This window comes from Melopsittacus undulatus, chromosome 6 (genome assembly GCF_012275295.1).
Source record: "Melopsittacus undulatus isolate bMelUnd1 chromosome 6, bMelUnd1.mat.Z, whole genome shotgun sequence".
NCBI classification, from domain to species: Eukaryota; Metazoa; Chordata; class Aves; order Psittaciformes; family Psittaculidae; genus Melopsittacus; species Melopsittacus undulatus.
In genome coordinates, this window is record NC_047532.1 from 36,746,400 (window position 1) to 36,771,278 (window position 24,879).

Consider the following 24,879-nt stretch of genomic DNA (forward strand, 5'->3'; position numbering starts at 1 on the left):
GCTTGCTTCCAAACTTCAAAACACTCCATCACATCATCAAGCTTTTCTGTACAGAACTCAGACAGGTATCTTCATACTTCTATACAGAACGCTTGTGATTTAATATTTTTTTCATGTATTGAAGACTTACATTTAAGGACCAAATCCATTTCTAATACAACCTATTGAAATTAAGTCCTGCAGCCTGAAAACTTCTCTCTTACAATATCACCATTGCAAACAAATACAAATAGCCTTTCACATCAGTTTTTCATGTCCAGGCCCACAAACTGCCCTACAGATTACTCAGGAACAGAAATTAATGGTAGCTGATATCAGTACTCTCTGCCTTCTCACCTGTGCTAGATCACAACAAGTCCTTTGAATATCTTGAATACTCTAACTCAAGTTCTTCCAGGCTCAGAGTATGCCAGCACTGAGAAGTCAGAAGGTTTTGGCACACCCCAATCCTACAGATCCAAAACATAATTTGAATCTCAGCAAGGCAAAAAAACCCAAACCAAAACAAAAACTATTCTATGATTCTACTATTAAAAAGCCCACAACACTAAGCCCAGTGAGAGGAAAAAACACTGAGCCAGATCTTTGGCTTCAGTCTACGTTACAGAAACCCTGTCCAGTTTTGCTATTAAAATTTCGCTATCACACAGAAAAATATCCTCATCCGAATTAACTTCTAAAATTAAAACAAAAGTATAAGAGATTATGTCATAAGAGATCACCATCATGATCTATTCTGACCTCCTGCATGCACCACACAATTTTTCTAAATTAATTCCAATTTAAACTAACAACCTTCAAGTCTAGTTTTTTCATCTCCTGCGAAGAAGATTTTATTATTTTCTTAATTACAAGGCACTTTTCATGTCAGTTATTTCTAGAGAATTTATAGTTTCTACTAATGCAAGTAAATGTATCTGGATACAGTGTATGAGCACCTGGGGCAGGCAGTGTTCAGCAGAACAGATCAGAGCCTGCAAACATCCCCTCCTTCACTTGGTAAAAGCATCTACACTACCACAGCGGGTAAGCCACCGGCAAGTCTCAGTTTGAAACCGTCTCTCTTTCAGGGGAATTCTGACACCAAAAGGTGGAGAGCTTCTGAACTTCCCTGAAGTTAAAGGTGGCTTCAGTCACACTTTTGGAATTGTATCACAAGTACCAGAATAGACATTTGGGTCCAAAACTTAAGGGACTAATCCAGTGTCTGGGTCTGCTCCTCCATGGAAAAATGCTATTTATTTAGAAAAGTCACTGTTCTCTCCCAAGCAATTGAAATAACAGCCAGTTGCACCTCTTAGACCCTTAATGGAACAAAATAGGCACATTCAGGTAGTTGGACCTACTCAGTAAACATGATTTCCTATAAAGAAAAGAAAGCGAGTTCAGCTGCAGATTTCCAGCTAATAACCATTCCCATCATGTGAAATGACAACATTTTTTCCCTTCATGAAACCTTATTGCAAGCTCACAACTAGACAGATGTCTGCAGCCACCAGTTACTGTTAGTTTAAGCATAATTGGATTTGCTATAGTTTCAGTAAACATGTAATCAAGTGCTTAAAAATCTATTTTAATGATGTTTTCGAGAATAATATTACTTCTTCATTACAAAAGGAAGGTAAAAGGTACATCTTTTACATATAAGAAACTTACAACAAAGGCAAAGAGTATCTTAAAACCAAAATAAAGCTATGTTGTTTGCTGCAGGAAAGTTCCATGTATTTGCAATTATTCACTCGATTCACTTCTGGAAAAAGAGGAAGATGGACTGTCAAAATAGTTACTCTACCACGTCAGCTTTAAATATTTCACTGACTGTCAACAATTTAGCAATAAAACTATAAATATACAGAAAACAGATCTGCTACTGCACTACTACTGCACTACTAGTGCATAGCTACACATACAACCAATAGCAAAAATTCATAATAACAAAATATGCAGAAATTGTTTTCCATTCATAAATTCAGAATTACTCCTACATTTCACTCTGTCCCAAAATGAACATTCAGTACAGTGACCAAAAAGGAAGACAACTGTTATTATATTTCATAGAATGGGCAGAAGACAAATCTACATTACTCACAAACTGGGACTAAACCTAATTCCACAAATTGTTTGCTGCTGTATAATCATAGCTCATGCATGGACACATGTAAAAATAATCTTAACAAGTAAGTACAAGTCGGAGTGAAAACAGTGATGCCAATGAGGGGGTCTCATTCCATGGCTACTGCTTCTTGGGCAGAACAAGCCCTAGTTCAGCAGTCTTATCCCAGGAACATTACCAGTAACAGAAAGCACAACGCTTATTAAAATTTGCATGAAAGGCCAAAAGTGATCACTAAAAATGTTTTTACAAACAGCAGGACAAGGACACCGGGAAACCAGAATACTATTGCATTCATTACAATATTAGGCATTCAAGTACAGCATTACTAATACAAAATGCTACAAATGCTTACTGCATGCAGACAGTCCCCAGATCACCTCACTTCATAATTTCTAAATCAAAATAATACATACATAAGGATGAAGCATGGATTCTGTTTACGTAAGCTTCGATAAGAAAGGGCACATTAAATCATGAGTGGATCACTAGCATGAAATTACATTTCTAAATAATTTAATCTCTCAAAAAGTATTTCTTGCTAAAAATCCTTCATTTCTCAGTGTAATAGTTTGTAAACTTTGAAGATGTACATTTATACAATCTACAGTCTCAGCAGGAAATAAATTTCAGGTTTATCATCATTACTGTGTTCCAGCTGCAGAACAGAATCACGTGTATACAACTGGTCACTACAGCCATAGTGCAAAGCAGCACATGCACCCTCTGGCATTCCTCGGCCTTCCACATCCTCCCCAGGAAAGCCATTCAGGTACCTGGCTATGTATGAGCCTGTTGAATGCCTGTTGATAATATGAGGAGATACTGAGGGCTTGTTCCGAAGGATAACCCCTGCTACACTACTTGTGTTAGAAGATTTTTGTTTGCTAGCAGCCTCCTGCCTCTCCTTGGCACGACTGGCTATATTCCGCACTCTGCTCTGGCTTCTGGAGGACAGTTTTCTGACCAGTGCTTTTGGGCAGTCTTCATCAATCTGCCTGGAATACAGCGTTTGACAGCTGTCCTCCTGGTCCAGGGACACCAGCTTCCTCAGTTGCTCTGTCAGAGCATCTGTTGAATGTGGTCTCATATTCTTCATAGCAGCAAGTTTCTTGTCTCTCATGCCTGATGAGATAAAGCTCCTACTTATGTATTGATACTTACTTTCAAAATTGCAGGAAATATCCTCTGATGTCAAGTCACCAAGACTCTTGGATTTGCAAGGGCTAGTCTGCTTGATGGCTGAATGAGGGGGGAAAGACAAAGCATTTTTGAGCAGTGGTGAGTGTATGTTGAGCTGGGATCTCTTGGAAGTACACATTACATTTTTCTGTTTATCTGAATGATGATGATACAAGAAACCAACATTTTCACACACTGGAAAAGGGAGATCACTCCCTGCAGTCCTAAAGTTTTCTGAGCAGTCCAGGGCGGCAGCACAGAGCTCAACAGTTGCACTATTCTCAGAAGGCCTCTCTCCATTGTGCCCAGCATCCTGCTTTTGCCTCAGTTTCAAAGGGGAGGCCAACTGGCTCATATCTTCCCTTTTATACTCACATGCAGTTACCAACAGATCTTGAGAATCCCCATCTACTTCTATAAGACTGCTGCTTTCTGAATTCTCACCACTGAGAGGGTCAATAAGTGCCTCCTCAAAGATGAGGCTATTGGAAGCAAAAGAACTAGCAGTCTTGCAGGCTTCCCAGCTTGTTCCAGATTTTGTTCCACATATTCTTTTGGAATTTGCATTTAGCAAAGAGAGAGGTGATGGACATGGTGAGCTAGGCATGTTATTTTCTATACTATTTAATTTCTTCTTGCAAAGTAATCCAGTGTGGGTCTTACATTCAGAAGCTGATGTAAGAGTTGCTTCATGGGCAACTGTGTACACAGAATACTCTGCAGTCTCAGACCTGGAGAACAGGGTAGTATCTGGAGTGGGGAACGATGGTGATTTGATGGCTTTTGTGATAGCAAAGTTGTGCATACAGGGACTGTTAGGATCCTCGGTAAGCACACATGCGTGTGCAGCCGTCATACTGAAGGCCTGGCTGGTAGTGCCATGGGGGCTTGATACAGCAGTAAGATTAGTTTCATCATCTGTGACATCAAACTGCCCAATCAGAGCTGAGACAGCGCTATCCATCTCGCTTTCATTCACTAAGGAAACTTCATCTATTAGGTGAGAAAGGTCACTGTCTTGCATGGTTAGACAAGAGTGCAAATCAGGTACATCAGGGCAAGTGGTAGAAGAAATACCTGTGAAAGAAAGAAGTGCTGCAGTGCTTTTCTTGATAATGTCATATTTTTGACTTTCCATCTCTTCTTTTGGGGAAAGGGAAGTCCCTACATGAGTTATTTTCTCCTCCTTAGACCCTTTTGCGTCATCTTCCTTTTCATTGTCTGCACAGTTTTTGTTATGTGTTTTTCCTGTGGCAAGTTCAAAATCAGAGTGCTGCATTAGAGGGACAATTTCACCAGAAAGATTATTTTCCTGATAGTCTATAAGGCGATTTGCTTCAGCTACCCCACTTGCAGAAACTAAATTTTCAGGTTGCTCCTGTAGAGGTGATACTAAGGAGTCAACTGTAGTCTCCTGGTCATTCTTCTTAAACTGAGATGCCAAATTTGAAGTATTTGCTGGTTTCTCCGAACATGGAAAAACAGATTCTTTCAAGTTTGTTTCCTTCTCATTTGTATTGTCATCACTGTTGGCTAAATTAAATAAAAAACATATTAGTTGCATACAATATTGTGTTGTTTATTAACAACTATTTTGTCCTTAGACAGACAAATGGAGAACACAAAATTAGGTACAGTTTGTGACAGAACTTAATCATGGGGTTGTGCAGGTACAAATTACCTGAGTGATATGAATAAATGAAAAAATACAACTGCAGGCAATTCACTGAAACTTCCTTTGAATGTCTATTACATCAAGCATGTGATGTAATATTTGTTGCAAATAATGTTAATGAGGTACCATATCATAGCTTGCACATGGTATTACCTTCAGCTGTGTTCCTATTCAGTTTTGTACTATAAAGAAGCATGGCAATAAAGACAGAACAAAACAGCTCTGTTAAAAAACATAATACTTTGAAACCAGATGCATGGTTAAAAGAGCTGAGTAAAAAGTACCGAATAGATGGATTCTAGACTGTTTTATACATGTAGTTATTGTAAAGTATTACAATTTAAGGATTTCGTTTTTAATCTTCTAACAGCATGCTACATTCATGACAGCAAGATTTTTAATTCCTTAAAGTGAATTAGATATTTTCTCCATCAAATCTTCTTACATGTCTTTATACGCAAAATCCAAGCTCCAAGTCCCATTCCTTTGGAGCTTTTAATCAAGCAGGGACTACAGAAGCAAGCTTGGCATAATACATACTGTATCTAACATTTGCTAGAAATCAGGTACCCTACGAGGAAATGAGAGAAGCCCTGGTCATTCACTAACAGTGACTAAACCCCCACAGTAAGAACTATTTCTAATAGACATGTCTGGTTTTGCTGATCTCCAAAATCTGAAAAGTTTTCCAAGCTTTCCAGGTGCTTTTAGATAAGGATGGATGAGATGTACACTGCTTTGATTTGTTTGTTTGGGATTTTTTTTGTTTTGTTTTTTTTTCCTCTACGAAGAACATGGGTGAAAATGGACCACTTGGCAAAATCCCAATTAAGGCACTAGAGAGACGTTCAGCCATAGTATTTTAGCAAGGAACATCTCTGTTGGACAGCCAGCCCTTTCCATTCTTCATTGCATTCTACGATAATGAACACCTCAACTGGCTAGTAACTCCCCATGGGTGAAGCCACCTCCCACTCTGAAATATTTAGGCTGAGCTTACTTTATGAGAATACCTAGGCCTATTCCTGTAGGTGCACAAGGGTGCATTGTACCTTTTCTTCCACACAGGCGCTTCCACAAGAAAAATAAAGGGGGAGGGGGAATGACACAGGCAGCTTTTCTCACATCCACCACTAAGCCAGGGTGTTCCTGCAGCACAGAGAAGGGAACAGGTCCCTTGGGGACAGAAGAGGGCTCCATTTGGAATTTCATCTAATTCATGTCTCATTTTTTGATTTCTAAGGTGACCATTCCTTTATAGACTAGACTTCCTTATGGAGACTCTAATGGACAGAATTCTATGCCTCTCATAGTTAGAAGGGGCAGGATTCATTCCCTGTGACAGCTTTTGAGACATTTTTAGGTCATGTCACCAAGGTCTGTGTTTTCTACAAAGGTTATTTTGCTATAAGCGAATAGTTCTGACCTCCAAAAACTTTTCTTCTAAAGAATTTTGTGTGTTTGTATGTAGCATCTTTGGAAGAAATATGTAAGAAATTATTACATCTGTTGCAAAGAATGGCTGAGCTGAATCATCTTCAAAGGTTTATCTAGAGGAACTTTCAATTTAAAATATGGCATTTCAAAGTTAACTTCTTTTACAAGGAATATCCTTTTTCCTCTCTACAGTTTCTTCTCAGGGTGGCAGAAAAAGAATTGGTTTGATTTTGCTTGCTATTTCTCCTAACTTCTTTTACAAGGTGATGCACAGGTTCCTTCAGAGCCACTTACATAGCCAAGTAAAACAAAGGTGACTTAACAACGTATTCTTATCTCCGCCCAGCAGTTCCCCTATTTTAGGGTGGCTCCTGTGGTTGCTGGAAGCTGCTGCTTCCTAGCTGAAAGTCATCAGAGCAGCATTTCTATCACTCTCCCCAGCCAAGAGAGCTTCTCTGTGTGCCAAGAAAGACAGGCTGTGCTTCTGGCTGTCCTGTGCCAGCTAAGGAAGAGCCCTGCAGGACTAACTGCAGAATCACTGTGCTGTCAGAACTAGGATCTGGCTACCCCTGCAGCCTCATGGGGACAGCCTGTGTGAGTGTACACACTCTTTCTAAACAAACAAAAAACAGCCCCAAAAAGCAGTATTGATGATCTGGACCAGGTAAAAGCTCAGGGTGAAGACAGAATGTCTAATGAACTACAGGTACTGTGTTCAAGATTCCTAAGCTTGTGTAAGTATTCCAGCAAATAAAATATTAGGCAGGTCAAACACACTAACTTTGCTGTAGTCATGGGAATAACTGGATTTTGAAAACAGGACTATTATTGCTGAATGTACTTAGGAAAAAAAGGGTATTTTAAGAATAAAATTGTATTGTGCATCAATAATAAAAGACCATGATTGTATCCCAACACAAACTTTTCATATAAATTAATTAAGCAACCTAGGTTAATATCAAGACTGCTGGGTAGAGTTTGACCTACTTTTGCCCTCTTTACATCTATTTCAAAGTCTGCATTAGTCTTTGCACACACTTATTTTCAAAAACTTATGCTGCATGCTGTTGTCCCTCCTTGAAAATGGAGGGAAAAAACCCAGCATGCTAGCAGCTCCGGTTCCATATGTAAATGGATAATAGTAAACCAGAAACTGATGAAATACAATTGAAAATTGCTCCTTAAATTACAAAAAAAGAAATTTGGGAACTGCCCTTTTAAGAGTACTTCCAGAAATTATTGCAATTCATTTGCCTTGTTTGCAGAATAATTTTGTCCAGTAACTCTTGAGTAAAACTACTTGCATAGAGACTGCAGAACTAAGCCTTTTAGCAGACTATTTTAACTTACTACACCAATAGTAATTTTGGAAGCATCTTACCAGATGTGTTTTCTTTCCCTATGGCATCTTGGCCAGTTTCATCTGCTGGGCATGGCAGTCCTACAAGAAGATATTTGTCCACAGGCATAGAAGCAGGACGTGCTTGCAAGCTCCGGCTTGTACGCCTTACAACTCCTTCTTTGTCCTTCAGGTCTGCTGGTTCTGATGCGCTGTCTTTAATTTCAGTAGCTTCCAGAAAACCCATCTTGCTTTTCTTTCTACCTTTTGCTGGTGCACTGGCTGTGCGACGGAGAATTCTATCACCAATAGATCGTTTCCGTACACAGTGCCCACTGGTTTCAGCAGAACTGTGCTTTGGGTTCTTGTTAAACAGACCCCTGAGTCCTATCAGTTGCTTATTCTGAAAGGACAAGAATAGCCACAGTTTCAAGTGAGTTCAAACTATTGTACGAATACAATGAAAACGCCTGCTTTTAGAGTATTTATGAATGATGAAGACAAAGTTAAAAATGCAGCAAAGCAAAACACACCAAGCAATTCACATCTGCTCTGACCAAGAAACTATCAGCACTGGTCTCCATGAATTCATGCATGTCTGTATTTCTCCTCATTAGGATGGCAGGCTGCCACAATTATAAGAAGTTTGCTCAAAATCTTGTAATCAGAGATGACAAGTTTGTAAGAAGTGTACTACAGTGACAGGCTACAAATTAACTTGGAATCCTATGCATGGGCTTCATCAAAGCAATATTCAAATGTTTCAGAGTCTGAATGAAGAATGATGTAAGTTCGGTAGTTGCAGATCATGCGATTAGGAACCATTCGAAAATATCTGTGCCCAGCAAGTGCAAAGTGCATGCTAATGAAGTCTACCTTTGTGGCTCCTAGAAAGTGCAATATTGTGTAACTGGGATTGAGGATTAAAGGACTCCACTGAAAGGCAAAAACAAAATGCAAATACATTTGGCTACAAGCTTGATACAAGCAAATAAGGTAGTAGTACATCAGCTGTAAATATAACTGCTCTACAGCAAATTTAAACCATTTTATTAATCTAAAGCAAGTCTCAGAAACTTACAGATACCCTCACTTGTAAGGATGCAAACATGCATTCAGCCTTTGTTTATACATTAGAAACAATAGTACAGCCCATCATTAAGGCAAGCATTAGATGAACAGACAAAGGGATACAAAGATCAAGTCCCAGTGGATCTTCTCCTCCCTTCCTCCTCTTGGTCTTCCCTATGAAACTACTCTTTACTATTTTTCTTGAGTCTATTTCTTCTTTGAAGAGCACATGAGCCAAGAGCAATAGCCAAACAGGCTCTGATACAGACTACCACACCAAAATGCATACATTGCAGTGAATTCCAGCCTGTTCACTACTATTTCTCTTTTTACACTTATTTTGGAGTAACAAAGTCTACCTTGAACACTAAAAGATTCTCTTTGTGCACAGAATGTGAACAGATCTGATATGGTCAGTGCTGTTTCCTTCAACCACCTTGCTGCTGTCCTCCCTGTCAGGAAGAACACTTGTGGAGGCAAAAACAGAGGAGTACATTGAAACCCTGGTCCCTGCACTGAGACAAGGATGCCAGGAGCAATGTATCTAAGTTGCTTACAGAGCCACCATTGAATCATTCAGCAACTTAATGGGATCAGTGACAACAAAGGTAGGAGAGTTAAGTAAGGATCTGGACTATACCAAATCTCAGCCCCAAGGCTTTGTATAAGTTATGTTCCACTCAGCTTTCCTTGGGTGCTTACAGAACTGTGGTTTTACATATTTGACATGACATTCTCTGCATCCACTCTCAGAAGGGAGAAAGACTGAGGGCTAACTGTTCTTTTCAACCTTTACCCTTCATAAAGGTGGGGAGGTTTGTTTGTGGGGGTTTTCTGTTCGGTTGGGTTTTTTTAATGGTTACAAAGAGCTATTTTATTTTAGCATTCCATTGAATATGGTCTTAATTTATTTGTGCTAGTTGTCTCCAATAACATCTTGTGAACTGCTTATGAAGGCAGTTGAAGCAGGAATGCACAGAAAAAGGACTGTGCTTTTATTTTCATTAAAAAAAATTTAAAATCAGTACTCTTGCAGAAAAAACAAAATCTCTGCTCTAAAACCTTAAAGATTTAAAACAAATTAGTTGCTGAAACAGCTTGCCCAATACCATGTTCTGGTGCTGTTACAGTTCTCAGCTGCAGAAATGTACTTACTGTATCTGGACATGATAATTATTAGGCACTAACAGTAAGAACATTGATGAATACGTGTATGCTAAGTCTAGAGTAAGAGTACATTATGCTTTCCTTGCTGATACCCACAGGGAACCCCACCACATGCTATGAGGTACATCCTTCTCCTTCCTGAGTGCTCCAACAGAAGCATGTCTTTGCTGTTATTGGGGTATCTGAGCTGGAGAAAGACAGATTTTACTGGACAGGGGTGTGCTGTGAATGGGCACCCTGGCTCAGTGTTCCTCAGAGAAAACACTATAAGGCATCGTACTTCTCTTTGAGCATGCTGATGCTTGTATGTTTGTAGTTACCTATAGATACAAGTATAAACAAAGACATCAAGTTGAGGACAACAGAGAATCAGACATTGTGCTATGTCATTACTGTATAATCCAAATATTTTGTTTCAAATTTATTCCTGATAATTGTCAGGGAGAGCTAGGCACTGCTAAACCAAGGTACAAACTGCCACAAACCTAACCTGCAAGAATCATTTAGAAACCACACAAATCTGTGAGATTCTGTGATATATTTAAATCCATTTTTATCAGAAGAATTAAAACAAGTCATAAAAAATGTAAATTTCCAGATATACCTACCTTTCCATAGATATCATTTATGATTATATGAACAAATATGGATGCTTCTGTCAGTCCTTCTAAATACACATGACGATAACCTAGTAAACCAAAAATATTGCACCACAAATAATTTTAAGCACAATTGGTAATGACTGTCTATAAAAGTGAAATATATACAGTAAGCCACCTTATGCCTTTACTAAAACTTCTCTTAGGTTCTTACTTGTTTTCCAAGCCCACCCCAGAACAAACTGCCTCCAAGTTATGAATCAGGTCCCAATAGCAATTTCCAAAACCACGGACACCCAGACTCTCTCAAGTAATGCTGAACATACCATCCTAAGGATAACTGTCCATGCTTATACAAGAAGTCTCAGAGATATAAGCATATCTCTTATGCTGATAACTTTAAGTTTAAAGCTGTTTGGTCTTCAGCTAGATTTCTAAATCAAACAAGTGGGACTAACCAGGCACAAGACTACTAAAGGCCAGGGTTCTTTGTCCAACGAAGTCTCGCCCTATAGGATCATGGTCCCAAACAAGAAATCGCACCAAAGCTATTTCAGGCATGTGAACAGTAAAAGTGAGTGTTTCCTCCCAAACAGGATTAAACCCTTTAAAGCAAACAGAACAGAAATTTTGGAAAACAAGTCCATAGTAAGCATTAAACTCAATTTTCATTATATGTAGCAAGAGGCATAGGAAACAGGCAGACAAAATACACAAATGATAACTTATCACTTATTGCTCATCTAGATATAGGTGCACTCAATCTCTATTACACAAGTAACTCAAAGTGACAGATCTGGCTCTTGGGTTGCTTTTACAAACAAAACAGTTCTGTTTGGGTAGCTGACAAGGATACCAAGGCAAGTTGCTTTTTTTGTAGAACTAAAGTAGGCTAAAGACAAATCAAAACAAACAGGAACTACATTTGCTCCCTCCCAATTGTTTTACAACTGCCTATGAGAACTGATGCCACGTCTCCTGCTGCAACAGGCTATCCCACTCTGTTATTCAATCTTCCTCCTATGAAGGCTGAGGTGGCAGTGGAATTGCCTAGGATGTGATTTTTTTCATTGCATTTGAAGTTATACCTGTATTTTCCATACATAAAAAAAAATATTTGCAACTTCTGCATAAAGGAGATTTAAGAACTACCCAGGAGACAATATTGTGGTGAACAGCTCCTGTCCTTCACTTCTACCTTGTCTGTCTCCCCACAACAGAAATTCAGAATTAATCTGTTAGAACACAATCATTTCAATTCATCAGATAAGAAGCTTTGCAATTTAGAAAGTAATAACAGATACGAAATAATTTATAATTACTTAATATTTTACTCCAAGAAGAAGAAATCAGCCAGATTATCTTACCATTGTCATCAACCACCCTGGTCTGATCTTTACAGCAGTCAACAGGTAGCCCAATAATTTCCACCTCAACAAAGGGATCTATTATCTATTTTTTAAAAACAAAGTATTTTAAAAGCAAGCCAATAATAAAAGCTAAAAGTCAATTTTTCAGAAAATTCATGCAGAGTTCATATGAGAATTCAAAACCTTTGATTCACATGGATTTTCAAGCAGCATAATCATGAGAAATGACTTAATAAAGTATAAGTTTGGTATGGTATGAGGTATGGTTTGTAGTCTCAAAAGCTATGGCCAGCTATGACTAATTTTCAAGAAAGTACAAATCAGTTCTTAAACGTCATGTGTAAGATACAGACTCCTTGGGAAAATGCAGTATTTAGTGACCAAAAGCATGACAGCATCAGAAATTTATTAGTATATTTAAATAAGGAGAAAGCTTATTTGAGCCACAATCTGTCATGTCACTCCAGGGCCTCTCATTGAAGCATCTGTTAGTATCAGAGTATCTCACCTCTCCTCTGTCCCCTAACATGGAATCAGGGGGCTTAGGTAGCTGCTGTCCACTGATGATTTTCAGAACAAGCTGCTTTTTAGGACTGGCAGGAAGTGGATCAGCAGAGTAGGGGTTGAATGTGCCTAAAAGATGGCAAGGAATGAGAATTGTAAGGAAAAGATACACAGAAGAACTATCACCCAAGTTGCATACATATAGCTGAAGTTCAGTCATGGGAAAGTAACTTACAGTGTATGAAACAGCTGTTGATTAATTTTAAAAATCCATTCCACTTTCTTGCAAACTTTTCTGAGCTAAGCAGCCCTTGGTTGTATGATTACAAGACAGAAAGGTCCCCTCTAATAAGTTATGAATGTATGGAAATATTAAAGATTCTATATATATTCTTTCTTGTGTCTTCACGATTTCATATGAAGCCACTTTCTGAAACACTTGACACAGTAAGAAATGTATAATGGGACATTACCTTTGCACATCTGCTGAGGTTTGAGGACATAACCACAGTTGCCGTTTACCCTAAATTTTGCTTCATTTAACTGCATCACACGTCCCTCAGACTGGTAGTTTAATGCCACTGATGAAAGAGAAAACTCAGGTGTCATTGATAATGATAATATTCACTTACCACATACACAAGGACTGGGAAATAAGTTTTTTATGCAATACCTACCTAGCTGACAACCAACGTTCCAGTAAGGTAAAGGATTGAAATTGCTGGAGTCAATCCGATAGGCTGATGGATACACCCTTGTAAGCTGTTTCTGGTTGTAAAGCATAAACTGTTCAGCCTTCTGCTGCACTGCTTGGTGGGCTCTCGTTTCACTGAATGATAGCACATTCCCTGATGATCCTGTGTGCATTGTTAAATCAACAAACAGGTTATAAAGGAATCCTAGGAAATGGGGGCCTGAACTCAGGCATCAGTTATGCTGCTGTTAATCAAGGGGAACATGAGATTTAGTCCTAAATTATAACATAGACTGCCCTGTCATATGCAAATGTATGGTATCTTGAACTCTCTCCATGGTGCTTTCACCCTCCTTAATTTCTTCCATTAAATTCTATTAAATTAGGAATTAATCTTATAGTAATTACAGAATTTCATACACAGTTTGCTCATGTACATTTTGTGACCCTCCCCACAAATTCCTTTGCAACTTTCTCAATGTCCATTTTACCTCTGTTTAGTGAAACAACTGCACACTTTCTGAATGGGGATTATATCTATTTATCACAACTAAAATTCTATCATGTTATTAGATGTTACTTAAAATTGATAAAGCTAAAAGATGACAAATTCTAGAAAATTGTGAAAACAGAAAAAGGTTCTTCTAAAAAAGACTCATTTTTAAAACTGTCACTAAAACATGAATGATATAGGAAATCAAGGGAAAGGTGGTGCTTTACTCTTTCTTTATGTCCTGGGTTTGGCAGTAGCAGCCAGTTAAGTAAAAGGAACAGGTAACTAACTCCTCTGCCTTTAAAACATCTTAAAAAAAAAAACAAAACCAAAAACAAAAACCAAAATCCAAAACCAACAAACAAACAATTTAAAAAATGAAGAAGGCAGACATTTTTTCTATCAAAATAGGAAAGTGAAAAAGGCATGTCTAACTCTTGTGCCAGCAGCCTTACCATCATCTACTATATCCTGGGCAGCCACAGAGTTTGTGTACACCACTAGGTCAGACAGAGCTCGGCACAGCTTCACCGTTTTTCTTCGATGAGCCAGTCTGCTGAAATATGTTCAATATATAAAACAAATCAGGAAATTTTCAATATTTAAAGCATATTACAATCCCCCTTTCTGTTCTTTTCATCAATAAGGAAACGAACAACTGTGAACAGGGAACCATGTGTGGCAAACTTCCTCAGAGATGGCTCCAAGATTACTGTTACCCTTGTAGCTCTATAGTCACAATACACAAATTTTTTCATTTAAAACTTAATGAAATAGCTGCACCATGGCTCTTCTCAGCATCAATAAGGCAGACAGCTTTGAGCTGTATCTGAAAAAGGAGCATTTCTGTGACAATAAATACATTCTCAATGGCACTTTTTGATTGCTTTTTCTTTACATTCTCAAATGTAATAAAGTTGGCTGGGCTGTGATGTACCCTTATCTAGATTAAACAGTTTTCTTACAGCACACAAAAAGTAGATCAGCATTTTTCCATTAGAAGAGTATTACTATCACACTTTTCAGTCTAAGGGTAATACCTATTTGCAACCTGTGAAAACCTATGCAATCAAAATATCAGGCTACAGCAGTCAAGCAAAATATACACCAACAGAAGTGTCATAAATGACCTGCTCTTAAGAACAGACTTCCCGAGGCAATGACATGTAAGTATCGATAGTAGTAAACATTGCCTCTAGCTTAACTGAGCTGTAAAACTATGGTGATTCATGGCTCACCTATGGAGCTGCCCCATTTCCTTCCCACAGAGTGTTTGCTGGCCTTCATCATCATCTGATGCACTATGGTATTTGGAGGCTACCTTCATAGCTTTCTGTTGGGAAAGAATCAAGCACAGCTGTGTCAGTTTATGGGGTGGTTCTATAAATATACATTACTGTAATTATTGTCAGTGGGTTGGGCAAGCTGCTGAAGGTTTACAGCACAGGACCATGTCCTACAAGGATGTTGAATGACCCCTGGGGGTTTGACAACAAACTTGGGGTGGTATGTCAAGTGTTTCCATACATGCAGAGAAGAAAAGCCAATACAAAGCACCTGTGCCCAGATCTCACTCTATCTGGCTGCAAGGATCCAAGCCTGCAGCCAGGGAGCAAGCAGACAAATCCAAGCCTGAAGAATATTATTTCTGCAAACTGACCAGTCTGTTGCAGGCCAGTGCATATTCTGCAGCTTCCTTCTCCTGCTCCCTCCTGACATGAAAGCACAACTGCTCCAACTGTCTCCAGTACACTGGCCACCAGTCCTGCTGAAATTCTAATGGTTTGTATCATATTTAAACAGTAACACACAGTAGTATCTAAACGTGCATTGCTTTCACCTACCTATGCTATTTCCCAACTTAGAAAATTTAAGGAGTAACCCATGAAGTGAAGAACAGTTTGGGCAAAATTTTCAAACACCCTTTCTGCTGCCTTTTGAGCACCCCCATACAAGCATTCAAGTTATTCCAAATTATTACCGTAGACAGTAAACGGCTATGATAAAAACATTAACATCTCCAAAGCACCTTTATTTCGCGCTGTTATTTAATAGTTTCCTATTTCCACAACATTACATCTTTTGTAACACTAACAATGTCTTCAAGTGAGTTTCTTTAATTCTCTTCTCATCAAGGGGTAATTAACAATATAACTGAAAACTCCTTATCCTTTTACTCATATGGCTAATTGAGCACAGATTTCTCCTGTTATGATACACAAATAATGTACATAATTTAGTTTGCTGTGTTTAGTGCTGAAATAAAACTGCCTAGACTGGGAATAATATCCTTGGTTCAATTTTGGCATCTGAAGGTCTGCACTGGGGATGCTTCCCACAGTTAACTTTCAGGAACTGCCAGTCTTAGTGTGTTTGCCCCTCCACTGGCAGTTTTTAAAGAGTTTACACATGAGGCACAAGAGCTGGCTGAAAATACCCCAAGTCAATACCCCTGAGTGGATAATTCTGTACCTGCAAAAATATCAATAGTAACCATCCTTTCCAGGCATCCCTTTAGCTGGAATGGCATAAGTGGGAAGTTACTGGACATCCCTGTTGCCTCAGTCCACAACACAATTGGGGGAAAAAAAAATCTATATATACACTCTGATTTTCTTCAGCAGAGATGAAGCAAATGGGCTCTCCAACCTTTTCTATCCATTAGGTTAGAAAGTTGTAGTAATTAAGTTATTGACATACTTTCCAGCCCTCAGCATAACCAGCAGTTTTTAGTGGCTGACTTTTGCCTGTGATATCTCATTCCATAGTGTTTGTTTTCCTGTCAGCAAGCACAGGTTACAAAGAGAAGTGTCCACTGTCATGCACAACAGGTACTTACAGATCTCAACACATTCTGTGTGAATAATGTACACTTAGCTAAAGCTGCTGAAAGAAGTATGTTCACTTCAATTTGATGTAAGCTTATAATCAAAGTGTAAATGAGTCCTGCTTAGAGAATTTCTGATTACTTCTAGTTGACTCCAGGGCAGATGAACTGGTGGCTGATTAAGTTGTATGAACTATTTCATAATTGCTGTTTTGCCTAAACTGATGCTCAGATTTTATCAATTACAGAGTGTGTTCCCTGCTCAGATGCAGCTCTCACTGCAGACAGCACTGAAGAGGAATACAGGTGTCTTGCAGCCTGGGGCAGAGGAAGCGCTGGCAGCACAGTGACTCAGCTGCAGACCTGCTGTGTGCCCCTTTCATGACAAGCCTATCTGCTGATTTATTTACTTAGTATCTGCTGATTGACTCAGGAGGAAGGAAGCCTTCAGTTGAACCAAATCAAGCTGAGATTACATGTCCAATAAATCCAAGCCTCAAAGCACTGTGGGAGTGTGGGAACAGGGGAGGTGGATGACAGGAACACATTTGTCAAGATATGGGAACAGGAGGAAACATGGGCCCACTGTCATTTCTGGTAGCTGCTGTCCACCTGTAAAACAAAACCTCACACTCATTTGAATTTTATCAGATTTTGCTTGATTCAGCTGCAACAGTGAAGACCCAGTGAAGCAAACAGTTTAACCTAGCAGTTACACAAACATCTAACTTATCTGCAAAACCATGAAGGGATCGGAAAAGAACACATTTTTACAAAGCTGAAGCCAGAGCCAGTACTCAGTCACAGCAGCCTCCTAAAGCAAGTGGAAAGCCAGTCACAGCACACCCTATGTGGCACTGCTTAGGCTATGAAACAGCAAAACTGGACTCTGAATTAAACCAACATTACGTGTGCTGTGTGCACACAAGTCTGGAAAATAAGAATACACCAAGGCATTTGTCTATGTTACTTTTATGCTGTTACAAGTTTGATCAGAAAGCCAGCAATTCCACATCACTGGTAAAGATGATCTTTTTGGTCAGGCAACCTTTTTGGGTTGGTTTTAGTGTTTTGTTTTTTTTTTTTTACTTTACATGCTCATCTTTTAAAAGTTCTCCAATACTGCTAGCAGCCAGTATTCCTCTGAACAATAAATGTACCAAGTATAATCACATAGTCTTTTCTGACTCCCCCCCTACACACCATGCTTGTTCCATGCAATAAAACATATCCAGTGTCTCTAGAATGCTGTGAGAACTAGAAGAACAAACTGAGTCTCTCATTTTACTTACTTTGTGTTTACCGAAGTTGCCCATTAATGATCGATTATGAGACTTTTTTCCACCTTCTTTTATGTCCAGGTTCTGTGCAGAGAAAGTGCAATAAGTACTGTAACCAGATACCTTCAGAAGCATCCTTAAAGAGATGGCTACAGTCTCTAAAAGACATCATTTCTACAAAACGTAAGTTTTTGCATGTCACCCTGATTCACTATTAGAAAAGTAACAGTGATTCCAAGTGAGAATAAAAGTGAGTTAAAGTCTAAACTGCAACATACTGATCTGTGAACATACACTGAAATGCAAGATCTTCACAGGACTTCTCTAATTTGCTTATATACTTGATAGCTTAGCAACCCTCTAGCATTAAGGAAAAATATTGACACTTAAGACAGCAACCTACCATGTACAAAAAGCAGTCTAGCAAAACCAGGCAAGCAATAACAAAACACATTCGAAAGCGCACTTGAAAACAGTCACAAAGGAAAAAGGAAAATCCAGCATATAAATGTGGACTTTTCATAGGCAGCCTGAAGTCTGAGTTTCATATTTATAGCCATGCCCCTAGACATAAGTTTGATAATCCCAAGCAGCACCTAGCTTTTTCTGTCACAAAAACACATTCCTTCCTCTTCTAAAAAGCAAAACAAAGATCTAAAGGTGCTGAAGAGTATTCCCCCAGGGTTTCAGCAATTCCTATGAATTTCAATTATTCCCTGTTCAGTGTTGAGCTGGAATTCACTTCCAACTACTGTCATGGTAAGGGCAATACATCCAAGGAAGTCAATAGCCTCTGTATCTATGTTCAAAGATTTGTTCCTAGCTCAGGATGAAAGTCTCTGTAAAACACTGAATGAAAGTACTTTTCTCAGATAAGGGTGAGAGTTGACAGTCTCAACAGCAAACTGAAACTAGTATGAAGCCTGATTGACAGTAAGTATTGTACACACTGCTTGCTTACCTTGCTCACCTACCCCCCAGCTTGGTAATTACTAGAGATGAGCACATAAAACTTGCGATAAAAGAAAATGAGATCTGACCACCAAAAAGTAGAAAAAATTCCCAGCAGATCCCATTTTGGTACATCAATTACACAATAACTACTAGAAAAAAGCTTTACAACACCACCAAACCTAACTAATGAGTTAGACAATTACCAAACCACCAAAGTGTTTAACCAGTTAGCTTCCTCCCATCTAAGTCAACAGTGGCTATAAATTATTCTTCCAGTTGTTTTAACTGACTATTATTAATTGTTCAGCTCTGTATTGCTATAAGACCCTCGAAAAGAGTCACATACAATCAATCTTCACACAGAATTGTTGCAGCAGGAGATCTCAATTTTCAAATGTCAATTAGAAAATTCTATCATTTAATATTATTACCTGACAGATATCTGAACAATGCACTTGTATTACTAAAGTTATTTTCAGTATTTTTATCACATCAATGACACAAAATGGGTAATCTCAGTCATCATATCCAACACCAACACCTTACGGAAATTTGCATTCTTTAAACAAAACTCCTCACCCCTTCAAAGCTATCTAGGGGCCAATAATTTTTCAGACATCAGAGAACACAGCAAATGTAATTTTAACACAAAGTAACATTGAAATGACTCATATCTAATCATATTTACTAACGCAGGGAGTTTGCTCTCCGAAATCCCACTTTTCTGACCTCATGAAGGCCAAAGGGAACCAGCAATCTGACTGTTCTGAGATTGCAAAGCCACAGTCTGAAAACAACCCTTCTTTGTTGTGCTTTGTCCTCTGCATTCTTACAGCCTCTTTCCACCACAACACAGGCTTTACAGATGTCTTGAGCATCAGCACAAGCTGAGTATGTTTGCTGTAGTCAAGCCTGACTCCAGGCAAAAGTCTGACAGGTCCAGCCTTGGAGAAAGAGATTGATGAGAACCACATATGCCCTAAAGAGTGGGAAGACATGCAGAAAGCAGAGCTACATGTACTTGACCTTTAAGACTACACCTCTTAGAGAGTAGGCACCCCCACACAACAGTTCACTCAGTATTTAATGGAGGTTTGCATACAATTGAGGTGAAAGTATAGTATCCATGGATTCCAGGTGTTGTTTACTGATGTAGTCAAAATTATGATGTATTTTATTTTTTTACAAAAGTAGTTTGATGTCAAAAGGGGAAAGAAAACCTACCCTTCTTGATCTGAAACAGTCTCAAAGTTATGAAAAAAAAACAACCTTTCTTTCATCCATTGGTATTACAGGCAGAGAACACTTTGTTATTATGACCAGTCTTCATAGGAATAAGGCAACAGAAAAAGGAACTTTCTAGACACAAACTGAATTGCTTGATACATGCTTGCAATCAGTACTTACTGAATTAGTTGCTTCCAAGTGTTACAAGGAATAAACCAAATTTGAAACACTGAAGCAACATACTCTTCACATTTGACCAAATTATCTTCTTAGATATTTCCCTGAAATAGTTCCAAGTTCTCACTTTGGACAAAGCAAACTTTCAGAAGCTGTTTAAAAGTTATCAGCTTTCTCATCTGAAAAATGTGCAAAACACATTGTACTCTCTTAATATTGAACAGAACATATGAAAAGGAAAAACCCACATACCTGCTTCAGGTTAACATTTAAACCCTCATGAGTTGCCTTTAGTAGGGCTCTCACAGTGAAGCTGTCAGGATCTTCTTTGTCCCTGATTTGGGATTCTTTTATTAGAGATTCCAGTTTTGTTCTTATAAAAGATTCCACCTGGTGCTCAGTTGCACCATTACTCTGAAAGAAATCCAGTTAAATCCATTAAGAAATCCAGTAAAAGTAGATTATTATGTCCATTGCTTCTGGAACAGCCTGTGCATTACACACATTTCAGGCAACGCAACACTCCGAACATTTTCTTTGTGCAAGAAGAAGCTTCTTGTATAATCCTGTCATGCATAACCTTGCATTTTCTATTAGTGGCTTTTACAGCCCTTTCCATTCTCCTTTTTGTTCTTAGTCTCACACAATTTACACTGCCACACCAAAGCACAGTCCACCACGCAGAACACCCAGCACCTGGCCCTGGTGTTAGCAATTTCTTTCAAAACTGTCACAAATCTGATTTTCTCTCTCAGATGTTGACACGAATTTCTAGCTAATGCACTAACCTACTTCCTCCAAAATACCAGACAACCCCAAGCATCATTATACTTCAGCTCCAAACAGTAAGAAAGAGGAGTTAACACTCATATGTACTATACAGACAGAAACCAGTCTCTTAAATAAGGTGGCTAAAATAAAAATGGATCTCGTAGAACAGTGTGCACTTAGCATCCCTTTGTCACCGAGGTGTGAGACCCTCCCCTGAGAAAGGAGAGGAAAGCAACTGTTCTGCCCTAACACATTCCATTTCTAGCCCCAAAAGACATACTGTGTTTTGCATTGGTTTTAAGGAATGTCAAATTTTTCTTAGATCTTTCTGTTAAAGAAACCATAATCTTATCAGAACTGCTCAAGCCACGTTAGTAAAGTATACATGGATTACACAGACTGCTCCTGTGAACAGCACATTGGCTTCAGAACCAGTAGAGCAATCTCATCTCATCTCACTATACTCATAACTAGTTATGTTCTTTCAATACACACTTCTTCCTTGAACTTAAACCTGCAGAATTTTGTAGCTGTACATAAAATCAATCATATTCCTAAAGATTAATGGAATTGGGAGTCTTCAAGCTTCCCCATAAATTAATACCGAATATTTCCAATAATGTAGTAAATACCAACAAAAATATAATATTCTGAGTCACTGAGCAAGCTAAACACTAGACTTGCCAAGTACTAGTTTGAATTCTTTCAAATCAATTCTTTCTACATCTCTCTAGATAACATTTTCTTTGTTCAAAAATTTTAACTGGTGAAGCAAGGCTGTCTCCCGACTAGAAAAAAAACCCACTTCCTGGATAATGCACATCAGTTTCAGCTTGTAGCAAAATAATATCTTGATAAAATTAACAGCAGAAAAATAAATGAAGAGTTAAGCAAACAAAACAATCTTCTGTATCATAAAATAAACAGAAAGATTGAAAATAAACCTCATATTTGTTTAATTTGTATATCTCAATTTTTATCTAGCAATTGTGTAGCAAATCCATCATGCCATTTGCTTTAAGTACTACATATCTGTATCTAAAAAAAGCCTAGAAATCTTGCAAGTGCTGGCATCAATGCTTACAGTCTAGTCTACCTGAAGTACTTAAATCCTTTATTTGTATGATTTAAAAGACAAAGTGTGCATTTCCAAACAATGTCATTCCATATCTAAACATGAAATTGTATAACTTCTGTATCTTAAGGACCTGACTTAGAAATCACAGTTAAAAACTCATATGCTAATAACTACGTAGGATTACAGAGTATGCATATAAGAGATGTAGAGTTATAACAGTTCTAGGAACAAAATAAATGCACATACATAGCAAGGCTTTAATTTGCAGTCATCTTCAATTTCATCAGCACTATCCTCATCTGAAACTTCTCCTTCCTCAGCATCTGCTCCGAGACTGCATGGCAACTTTTTACCCTAAAATGAGGAAAAAAACCATTCACAATAAATGCACACATGGCCAGTGTTATTTAATGCAAAGACCAAAATAGCCCATTACTCAACTATTCCTTATTTTAATATGACCACAGTCTGGAATTTGTTTTCAGAGAGTCTCATGCAAACTGGTTCAAGGACCTAGATTATCACAGGTGATATTTTAAGATTTTCTGGAAGTTTCTTACTGGAAGATCTTTCCAAGCTCTTTCAAAAAAGTGTATCACCTTCCATGTCTGGAGAAAACAAGCAAGGGTCCAAAAGATTTTGAGTTAACTTTCAGATATTTCAGACTTACTCCTAGCAAACAGACTATTGTATGCTTAAAATTAACAACAAAAAAAAGTCAGAAGCTGAGATTTCATTATAGGTTCCTCATAAGAATAGAAAACACAGACACAAAAGAAGTCACTGCAAGCAGCCATCAACATGAAGGAAGTAGCAAAGCCAAAACCTATTTTAATATTGCATGCTCACGCAAGAGTATAGTCAGCAGCCCAAAATTAGATGCTAATCCAGTACTGTGAATGTTGTATATCTACATTAGAAAGGAACTATTTTAACTCCATGTCTAGTTTCCAACAACCGATTAGAGTGGTGAGCATCAAACAGAGGTTACTGGCTACTTGTAGTAAAAAAAAAAAAAAAATCTCTGACAGATTAGTTTTGCTTTTTGGAGCATTAATCTTTGATTTTCCTGCTTCATGACTTTTAGTGAAGCGCAATCACAGAACCTTAGAAATGTTGGCTATGGGAGCTCTGAATGTCTTTGGTCCAATCTCCCACTGAAGGAGGATCATTACCAGGCTCTCAACAAGCTTTGCTTTGCCACATCTTGCAAATTTTCAAAGGTGGAGACTCCCCCGGCCTTCTGCACAGTCTCTTTCCATGCTGCGCTACAGTCAGCTAAAAAAGCTTTTCCTGGCATCCAATCTGCCCCTCCCAAGCTGTAACTTGTGGCCATTGCCTCTTCCTTGACCGTTTGCTGCTTAATAAGTTACCTATTAAACTTTTGAGTTATTACTTCTATGTGTGTCTTTCTCACTGATTGCAGAAATGTTCACAGTCTGTTTTATCAGTGGCAGAGATAGAAGAATTACACCCAGATTTCTGCAGAAATAGGCCGATATATAGGCTGCATTTGGAAATTAATAACGCTACCCTACTAACGAGTAGGTCAAATTCACTTCACGCTGTCACCTGTAATACTGGCTTAAATCCATGAGTATTATTACAATTACTCTTTATATACATTAGCAAGATGAAAATTATGCCATTACTCAAAATTGTTTGGCTAATGAATCAAAACTGCCTTTCAAAGTAAAATGCAAAAACCAGCAAAAATAATAGGAAAATATGAGAAACTGGTTTACTTCTCAACAAGATGCTGATTCCTAAATACGATTTTATCTTTTCCAACAGGGCTGCTTAAATTGAGCAGGAGATGGAAGACAGGGCTTTGTGAAAAGATACTGTGATGCTTAAAATAGTATTCTTTATTCTCAAAACATTAGCTCATCTCCACACTTTTTTGTAACAGATCACGCGGTTTCAGCACTGTCAACTGAAGAATTAAACTGAAGTTTACAAACTCAAAGGTACTACAAAAAACAGCTCAAAATTTCATGTAAGAGCTGCACAGTATCAAACCTCTCCTGCTTTTTTCTGCATTGACATAGTATTTCAAGTCAGGTGTGCCAGGTTTTGTCCCACGACTGACATAACGTACTGTTTAGTCTGACTCCCTAAAACACCAACACTACATGCTTGCATAGTTCATTAACTAGCAGTTACACACAAAAACTGATTCAGTAAAGCATGCGAAAGTTTTCTAACTCAGAATCAGCTTTGCACTACACATTGAAATATGTCCAAACTAACATAAAACCAGAATTGTGAATCTTGGTAGCCAGCTTGATACAGAGGACAGAGGGGGGAAAAAAAATTGTATCTCAAGGGCTCACAGCAAAGTAATTGCCCCCATGTGTCAAAGTAAATTTGACAGTCTGATAAGCCACCACTCTATTAATCACCCTCTCAAACGTCTGCCTTGCATTTCTTTCTTATTATATCCATCTCAGTCTTCGAAATTCTTTTCAGAGCAAACCCATTTATACTGAGAGGTTCAAACAATTAATCTTGCATACAACACTAACTTCAGTGCTCCAGGGCCTCCTCCTCCTTCACTGTTCCTTATAGCTACCTTCTGAAGTGCTCTTCTTTCATAAACACAGCTGATGAACCGTGAAAGTAGTTTCATTTCATGAACTACTGCTCAAAGCAAGATGAGGGGGAAATGCAAGAAAACATAAGAAATTTTTAGATGCTTTTATATTACTCCAAAATATGAGTATCAAGAAGGAACTGTAATGTTTAGATGCTATAGGGATCTGAACCATACAGAACAATATCCACTAATAACAGGCTAGACAAATTAAAACAAATTAAAAAAAAAACAAACACGTAAAATACCAGGTTCAGGTAACTGTCACAGTTCTTTTTATCCATATTGATGGATTTGATGTCATTTTTCTGCTCTCCTGACATGG

At 38.3% G+C, this 24,879-nt stretch overlaps 1 protein-coding gene across 2 annotated transcripts in view; it reads right to left on the minus strand.

Annotated features, from left to right (window-relative positions):
- Positions 1-2,547: 2,547 nt before the first annotated feature.
- Positions 2,548-24,879, minus strand: part of PLCH1 (phospholipase C eta 1) — a 62,202-nt gene continuing 39,870 nt past the window's right edge. The window contains exons 10-23 of one of the 2 annotated variants that reach the window (XM_031042695.2): positions 22,205-22,312; positions 20,362-20,523; positions 17,764-17,835; positions 14,883-14,977; positions 14,100-14,197; positions 13,135-13,314; positions 12,931-13,038; positions 12,462-12,586; positions 11,951-12,035; positions 11,042-11,188; positions 10,593-10,672; positions 8,623-8,682; positions 7,789-8,149; positions 2,548-4,828 (exon numbers count right to left, since the gene is read on the minus strand). In XM_031042695.2, the coding sequence (XP_030898555.2) occupies positions 2,718-4,828; positions 7,789-8,149; positions 8,623-8,682; positions 10,593-10,672; positions 11,042-11,188; positions 11,951-12,035; positions 12,462-12,586; positions 12,931-13,038; positions 13,135-13,314; positions 14,100-14,197; positions 14,883-14,977; positions 17,764-17,835; positions 20,362-20,523; positions 22,205-22,312 (3,792 nt within the window). In that variant the 3' untranslated portion in view covers positions 2,548-2,717. The remainder of the gene's footprint in view (positions 4,829-7,788; positions 8,150-8,622; positions 8,683-10,592; positions 10,673-11,041; positions 11,189-11,950; positions 12,036-12,461; positions 12,587-12,930; positions 13,039-13,134; positions 13,315-14,099; positions 14,198-14,882; positions 14,978-17,763; positions 17,836-20,361; positions 20,524-22,204; positions 22,313-24,879) is intronic. The other variant, XM_005141974.3, reaches the window with a different exon arrangement.